At 34.7% G+C, this 9237-nt stretch overlaps 1 protein-coding gene across 1 annotated transcript; it reads right to left on the reverse strand.

Moving 5' to 3' along the window:
• Positions 1-1069: 1069 nt before the first annotated feature.
• LOC149402066 (XRI1-like protein) lies at positions 1070-3535 on the reverse strand. Its single transcript, XM_089609487.1, has 5 exons — positions 3215-3535; positions 2914-3089; positions 2746-2818; positions 2475-2669; positions 1070-1610 (listed from the first exon to the last, which is right to left on the reverse strand). The coding sequence occupies exons 1-5, from the start codon at positions 3357-3359 to the stop codon at positions 1321-1323; spliced, it is 879 nt and encodes a 292-aa protein (XP_089465613.1). The 5' UTR covers positions 3360-3535; the 3' UTR covers positions 1070-1320.
• Positions 3536-9237: the final 5702 nt, after the last annotated feature.

Below are 9237 nucleotides of genomic sequence, written 5' to 3' on the forward strand. Positions count from 1 at the left end.
TGTATCATTTTCATAATATGCACTTGACTCTGTAATGTATTATGTTTTAGCAATTTATTTTTTTAAAGTTTCAGTTTATACATTACCTTGTACTTTAATGATTTTTTTTTTAATCAGTGTTCATACAAAATTAGAAAATTAAAATGATTTTTGTGATAAATTAATATAATTACATGTAAAATATTAAAATACATTAAATTTTGGGCTCATTTAATAATCAATTAAAGTATTATAATGTGATTAAAATCTCACCCCAAAAAAACTCCATATTTGAAGTTTTCGTATTCACAAGTTGAAAATCCAACCTTATTTTATCATTTTCCATTGTATAATGAAGTAGGTTGGACCCTCAAATCAAGGACACTCATGGAATGAACTTTTTGTCATGCAAGGTAGCTTATCGTAGTGTAATATTTTGCCCATTTTGTCTTAGTTCTTTGCTTTTTTTGTTTTATTTTCATTTCCCTATTAGTCTTCATTCTCCATTATAACATCATCGACTGAAATTCAATAAAGTTGACTTTAGCTTCAGATGTTTGTAATGCAGAGGAAGTAGTTAGAGTGTACTCGCTTGTCAACAGTAAAGTCAATACCAAATCGCAAGTATGGATTTGATATATACTCCCTCAAAACATGAATTTGTTACCGCACAATCCCTTTTCTTTCATTTATCTAAACTTTTTTAGCATATTTTTAACATAGTAGCTGATTAACATTTAACCCACCCTTCAGTTACACGAATGGCCACTTTTATTGTGTCTTAGTATCAACTCGTTATACATTAAACCTATTGCATGATGCTTTCGTGTTCGAGTGTGATATGAGCAACTAAATATATCAAATAATGATGTACATATTTGGTAGACGATCACTATCATTAAAATAAGTATGCTTTTCTCTATAATTTTATATTTTTCGTAATTTATTCTATAGTCTAGTTCTCTCATTTGCATAATTGTTGGAAGTACGTTTCAATAATCACCAATTCGAATATTTGGAGTTGAACTTGTTAATTAATTTACTTGGTATGAGCATGAATATTTATATAGTATATGTTTCCCTCAAAGCAAAAATCACTAATTAAGCTAGCTATATACACCATAAAGTACCAAACTTTCATAACGTATAATGTAAATGACCAAAAAGTACAATTTCCACCCACATAACCTATTTCTAGTATGTACAACCAACGAGAAGAGAGATAAAAGGAAAGGAAAAAAAAAAACAGAAATATAAAAACCATATTATACAAAACATATGACCAAGGCTATATATGAAATTGCCTCATAATTTCCTTTTTCTACATTCGTTAATTGAATATTAACCTTTAGTCCTAATAATAGTTATGGTGCCTCTACCTCGGGTTTGAATTTTGGTTAGTGCAACAACAGCTTTTCCCGAGAGGCCCGGGCCGTGAGGCGACACACAATTAGGGCGGCACGCGAAAGCCCCGACCGGATGCCTCACGGGCCTTGTTGGCGGCATGAGAATCCGTTCATTAATATCATTCAGTGTCACATCGCCTTCTCTACCGCCTGGCTTCACCACTGCAAAAGGGTACACAACCTTCTTTATTACCGCCCCTCTAGGACTCGTCTTCTCATCGCAATCTGCACCCAATCGAAGAGTTTGAAATTTCTTAATATTGATAAATAAATAAATGAATCCAAAGCTATATATGAGCTTTTATGCACAAAATGTGATAAGATAACATATAATTCAAAAATTAATTGATGCCAGCTACTTACCTGCGTTTGAAATGTCCTTAATTAGGCTTTAGGCCCACTTGTTATAAAAAAAAAACTACACGGGAATTAAACTAGATCTATACTATTTAGAATGATTGTGATTATGATTATAATTAATGGTAGAAGAATCAATAAGCACACAATTGCTATATTTAGCTTTTCTCTAACAAACAAAACTATTGATCATTATTACTATTGACTGGTCCACGTTTATGATTCGTCAATATTGCAATAGCGTACTACAGCAAATGGTAGTGCGCGCGTGACTTCGTGGGTATATCACGTGCCATGAAACTTGACATTATAGCGAGTCATGATATACACAATTACACATACATACACACACTCTCTCACTCTCCCCAAGTCACCACTATACTACTATCATTAAAAAAACTATTTATATTTTAAAGGCCATTGATTTTTTACATATTAAAATATACTCGATATTTTTGCACCGAAACAAAATTTGTTCAGTCTTTTTCTATAAGAAAATAGTCGGTACGTGCCGGTAGATATTGACTTTTTAGCTCTTTAAATTAAATATGTGTAAAGAAAGACCAAAAACTCAGTCACAAATAATGCGGGAAAAAATGGTACTAGTTCTTTTCCACAGTGATGATTAACAAGTTCAAATTCAATAGTTACATTGTACAACTAAAATGTTTGAAGAGAGAGAGAGAGAGAGAGAGAGAGAGAGAGAGAGAGAGAGAGAGATGATTGAATTACCAAGAGGGTCCAAGGAAAATATGGTTTCTCTGTAAGACATATTAATGGACTGATCATTTGCACTGTTATTTGCCGAGTCTTTGTATGAAGAAGAAGAGGCCGAGGAATCTAGAATCTCGGACACTGTTTTCACTGGATCTGTAGCCATTGTATTTTCCTCTTCTCCGACGCTACAAAAGGACGTCGTTGTCCCATCTGAAACCATATCCCAAAAGAAAAAAAAAATTAATTGAAAGACTTCATTATTTAAAAATATTTAATTAACACATACCTGATAAGTCATTGTAGCCAGCCATTTCGCCAATGAAGCTGAAGTCGTGCGCCAATTCCCAGCTTGACGAGCTCTGTAAATTTAAATACATTTTTTTTGTTCCATAATTAGGAATGCCACGTCATCATACTAACAACAACAAAAAAAAAAGACAAAAAAAAAGCATACCTTGTGATGAAGAAAATCTGAGTCATCATCTCCGTCACCGAACATCAACAAACGTCTTCTCTTTGATCGCTTGGTGAACTCAACCAAAGCATCCTCTAAGTACCCACTTGAGTGATCATCTTCGCAGATTAAGCTCGAAGAAAGTAACGTCGGTGTTGAATTACCATCTTCCATTACTACCACAAACAAGAACGATAAAATGTAATTAAAGACAATGACAGTATATGTGATGTTAAAGGAAGATAAAGTGAAAAAGTGATCGTTAGGAGAGAGAGTGAGAGAGAGTTGTTTTTTCTTAGACCTAAAGACATAGATTCGGTGTCGTTGAGAACTCCAAAGCCGTGGAAGTATTGATCCCAATGACATAGGGAAGAGTTATGGAGGCTATTCATGTTGTTGGTGTCATTGTATTTGTAGGACGACATGGGAAGACGATGCTCACTCATATCTATGATGTATGTATGCTATGTATATATATATATATATATACAGAGAGAGAGAGAGAGAGAGAGAGAGAGAGACCTCTATCTATAGTTGCTATATAGTTCTCTAGTGGTGGTGTATATATAACTCAATTGTTCTTTAACGACAAAATAATTTGATAGGGAATTGGGTATATTTCGCGACTTCTGTGCAAGGAAAGGTAAAAAAAAAATTTAAATTTTGGCTAGAAACTTGTACTAATATCTGTTCCTTTTATTATTTTACTAGTGTTATGCGTTTTTGCGGTAGTCAGTCAACGGCTAGGTAAAGGAAATGAGAAATAAAAGTAGGTGCTTATTGGGATACGTGAAATGGGGTCACTTTTTTTTTTTTTTTTTAACTTTAATTTATAATTTTGTGTGTATATATATGGGGAACTAAATAATTACAAAAACTATCATATAATGCTGTTGTGTGCTGCACTGCATGAAAAAAAAAAAAAAAAAACACAACAAAAAAAAACACAAAAAAAAGGCAAGGAGAAGAAAGAAAAGACATGCCTGACTGACTGTAGTCACTGACCAGCAATGCCAACACACAATTCAAATTTCAGCTTTACCTTTTCACTTAATTTCTTCTTTTATTTGTATATTGTTATTTTTTTTCTTCAAATTCTCTATGATGCAAATGTTCCAAACGGTTTCTCCATCTTTATTCTTTAAACAACTTTTGTGCTTCTATAGGCACAAATTGTGGTCCTTGTGGGGGCACGTTATGGAAAAGAAATATTGTATTTTTCTGTTGGGCTGTTGGCCAAACACACCGAGGTTTGAAATTCCGGGGAAACCGGACGGAAACCAGTTTGAAAATCATTTTTTCAAAGTCCCGGTACCGGTATGTACAAAATCGCTCACTTTTCGTTTTTTCGTGGATTCCGAGGAAACCGTTCCGGTTTCTGGGAAACCGTCCACTTTTCGGTTGTCTTTAGGCAAATTTTCACGCATTCCGACGGAAACTTACCGATAAGTGGTCATATACCGACAATTCTTAAAATATGATGATATTTAGTGTTCTTCACAAAAATTGTCGTTAGTTTTTGATGATTTAGTTTAAATTCTTAATTTCTAACTTCATTATTGTGTTTAAACTTTAATTGGAGTTTGTATCTAATTTTTTTCAAGTTTTTGGTTTACACTAGAAAATAGGATTTAGATTTGAATGTGTTTTTGACTTTTTTTTGTTAAATTAGTTGTAGAATATGAAATTTTATGTATAATTAGTTGATTTTTAACATGAATATCATCATTATTTGATTTTGTACTTTTTCCTTTTCTTTTTTTGCTTTCCACGGTATTCTTTTTGGATACCAGTGGTTACCAGTAAATTCTGAATTTCGGAACGGTAACGGTAACGGTATTTCGATCCTTGAAACACACATATATGGAAAGGAGGTTTATTCATTGTTTAACAGTTAGAGCAACCACAAGGCATCACTAAAGTGAAGATAGAGATAGAGATCAAGTTGCAATGCATCTTCAAAAACATCTATATTCTTCATATTTAGAGATGAATTGAATAGTGTATCTACAAATATGAAGATGCACTATTTCATCTCTATATTTGCCCAAAACTTTTAAAAATTATATTATTAGCCCAAAATTTAATTTATAACAACAATTTAATATTTTATATGTATTATGTATTTATTTGTAAATTAGTGTATTCTAAAAATTATTAATTAAAAAACAACTCATACTTGAAAAAAAAATTAAAATTGCTACAATGGAAATCACAATATTTTACATAGACAATGAAAAAAAGAGATTTATTAGTATCTAGCTTCTATTAAGAGGGGAGATTAAAATACTAGTCAAACTATCAATTTATTTTAAAAGATAGCTAACATTGATTAAAGTCTCAAAAATACCATTCTCTCTCACATCCAAATACCCAAACACCACACCACAATCTTCCTCTCCGATCCACCGGATCTTCGTCGGAGACTCGCCGTCGCCGACAACGAAGAAAGAGCTTCGGACTCGGTCGCCACCGCCTCGTGTCCCTTCCGGAGAAGCTCGCACCGGTTCTCCTCACCGGTGGTTCCGAGATTGATTCCGACGTAGTTTGTTGCTCGGCTCGCCAAATTCTGGGCTAAATCGCGTGTCGAACCCGAGGGCGACGGAGGCGGGGCTGGCGCACGCGGTGGTGGAGGTGCAATTTCAGATTCTAGGGTTTTTCGTACGACAGTTAATCGGATTAACTGTCTGTCACAATTAATCTGATTAACTGTGACGAAATTCTTCCGAAAATGATTTCGGACATCGGCGAGTCTCGCAGTTGCGCCGATCCGGCCGTCCGAAAGTCGCAAGCTCAGTTCTACATATTAACTGTGATAGTTAATCAGATATATTGTGAAGGTTAATTCGATTAACCGTGACGATCCTCCTCCAGAAACGATCTCGAACATCAGTGAGTCATGCGGCTGCACATATCCGACCGTTTGAAGGTAGGGTTGATAGTTTGCCGTATTTGAAACTTTGATGAAAACTTGGATTCGGGCGATGGAGACGGCGAAGATGAAAGTTAATAAGATTTATTATTGTTCTTGTTATAGTTAATAAGATTTACTGTTGTTCTTGTTATGGGTAATGAGATTTACTATTTTCTTGTTACCGTTAATATTATTTACTCTGACATTTAATAATAACAACTCTTAAGGGTATTATTGGAATATTGGAATGTTATTATAACAAATTGGCTACATTCCTAAATATGTTAATAGTTGGGCTATAATTTTAAAATAGGGGGCTGTTTGGGCTAGATACCTAGCCCGCCCTTAAAAAAACATCAAGACATTTAAAAATTACATAATTAAAAAACTTAAGTCACAATACTACATAGAAATCAAAAATAAAATAAAAAAGATCAAGACATAAATAAAAAATTAAAGGCGCAATAAATAAAAGCAAATTACTTAGACTTATATGAAAGTCTAATAGCTCGGAAATTCTTATATGTCTATATTTATATATTTGTTAATCAATTAATAATATATTGTGGTGTGTTTTATTTATTTTTATTAATGTAATGCATTCACTTATGTTTTGGTGTGTTTTTATATTTTATTATGAAATGTAATATTTTAATTTATGTACTCTATTTTCAGTTAATATATTGTCATATTTGTGCAATTAATGAATAATTTTTTTAAAATTTTTGGATATATTATTAATAATATCTATGTATTTGGACTAATATGAACAAAATTAATGGTGTTGGTAAAATTTGTAATACATAAAAACAATAATGAGTTAAAACTCAATTATAAAAAATTATGGTTGGAGAGGATATACTTAGAATATTCTTTGAAGAAGATGTAAAATAAAGATAGAGTGCAGATAAAAAATAATGTTCACTGATGTAAATATGTAAATTAAAGATGAAAAATAGAGATGGTGTGGAGATGGTCTTACTGTCCATATTTCTAAGTCTATCAAAATTATCAAATTAAATACAAACACTACACAAAAACAAAAAAACTATAGGGAAAAAAAATCGCGCATATTTTAGAAGGTATATTGCCACTGCTGTGTAAGGTCATCTAGTTTTGTTAAACTCTTTTGTCTCATATATATATATATATATATATATATATATATATATATATATATATATATATATATATATATATATATAATATATTCACTAGGAGAAAACAGAAAAAGATGTTGCGCTCCTAAAGTTTTTGAAGCGATATTTGCTGCTATTAATTTTAGAAACGACACATTTAAAAATGACAACTTACTTCTACCGTTGCTCCTAAAACATCGTCTATTTCTTTGGAATTTGTCTTTTAGAAGCGACATGGTTTTTCAACTTATTGCGGGAACCGTTTTAGAAATGTCGTCGCTTCTAAAATCGTTCATGCCTGTTAGCAAGAAGCGAATTATAAGCGACATGCAATGTCGCTTTAAATATTTTCATTTTTTTTTATAAAATCATTTGTTTTGTTTACAAATTGTATTTACTTTTCTTTAAAATTTAAAATCAGTAAACTTATACACCGAAATTTCATTCATTTACAAAAAATGAAAAATATATATTTCAAACGGTTCAAGCATACAAAGATAGCCGAAAGTAGAAAAGCATAAAGGAAATGACAGTCTAATTACAATCTAAATAACCTCTCGTTTTTCGGTCCAAAACGTCCTCCTCCACGGCTGTTGTTGGGACCATGCACACCTACTGCCGAGACCACGACTGGTGCTGGGACGATCCCTTTGATGTGGGATCGATGTCGACGCAGGTTCCTCGGGTTGCGTATGTGTCTCCGTTGTCTTCTGTGAGCTACGAGGGACGTTCGGTGACTCTGAGCTTCCGACAAAGTCCATCGCAATCAAGATCACCCTATCGAAAAGTCTCGAGTCGACCAGTCCACTAGTCCTAGATTGAAATGCGACTAATGCATCGCCAGATCTCTCACTGCACTCTGTAGTAAGTAAATTTTGCTCTCCTGATCTCCAGATGATGAAAATCCAACCTATAAGTCGTGAGATTGGGCTTCAAGAAAATTTGAACGAGGGATCAACAGCCTTAACCCTGAAGCCCAGTCGTGTCACTCATTGAAAACCTGCGCCAACGCATCCTGCTCCATATTGTCTAGGTCATGGGGCTAAAATTTGCTCCTTTGCTTGCCGATGAATATCAGCAAGCTATGCCACGATCCGGATCTGCATATGAACATCAAGAAATAACTAATTAACTTAATGTAAATTATTGTCGGTCGTTCTCGAAAAACCCAAAGCATTAAATTCGATGCGACTTGCGTCGAATTCTGGATCTGAAAAGCCCATTGGGCCAGGTTACCAAAGGCCTATCAAATCCCAAAAGGAGCCAAAAGCCATCCAAAACGGGCCCAAACTGAGTCCACGCTCACACATTCCAGAACCGTGCAAAAAGCACCTGCGCGCACAGCGCGGACCAAGGCGTGCGCCGCGCTGGTGCGATGCTGCCATCCTCACGCACGCGCTTGAAAAAGACTACCGTGCACGACACGCAATCAACATGGCGCGCCACGCCTGCTTCTCTGAGGCTTGCGCGCACACCGAGGCTTGTCGCGCGCGGCTTGTCGCGCTGCCTTGCTGCCGCCCAAAGTCTCTTTTTCAGCCCTCCTAAGCACTATAAATACCCTCCTCAGAAGGAATCAAATACACATAATTCTCACCTCTCTCTACTCGATTTCAAAGTTCTGAAACGTTGTCGATGACCTTTCACACACAGTTTCCTCTGGTCAAGCCACAAATCTCCTAATATTCTCTAATGAATACTGCCCCCCACCTCAAGCATAGCAATCAGACTAATGTTGAGCATCGAAGCGCGCGCCAAAGACATTGCCTCTCTGTCCCTCTAAACTTATTTTCTGTTCTTCTTGTTCTCATATCTCCGCGACGAACGAAGAACGTTCTGGAGCTAGATGAGCGACACTTGTGACTTACGGGTTTCTCACACTTGGTTCAGGTGCGGCCACTTGGTCCGGCCTTGGGTCGAACTGTCCGAAGCTTTAAATAATTGTTCAATTTTCAGCGACAATATAAACATGAACCATTATCCAAACATTGTCTTAAATTCAAATTTCTTTCTTCCTCTTTCTCTATAAGTATTTCTTTGAAAAATCTCATTCGTAGAAATATGTTTTATTTTTCAACGAACCTCTCAGATGTGATTAAAGCAAACAATTACTAAGCCCATGTTATTTGGGAATGGCTTGGAATAGACTAGTATGTCTTTCTGAGAAAGAAGAAAATAGTTCATGCCTGCAACAAACTAGTGTAGAGAGATGTATCATCATAAGAAGAATCATATAGGTGTTATTATGTCAAATTAATTTGAAAAGTCTACTAA

This window comes from Urtica dioica, chromosome 3, assembly GCF_054948205.1.
Source record: "Urtica dioica subsp. dioica isolate 48M chromosome 3, U.dioica_male_clone48M_v1_H2, whole genome shotgun sequence".
Classification (NCBI taxonomy): domain Eukaryota; kingdom Viridiplantae; phylum Streptophyta; class Magnoliopsida; order Rosales; family Urticaceae; genus Urtica; species Urtica dioica.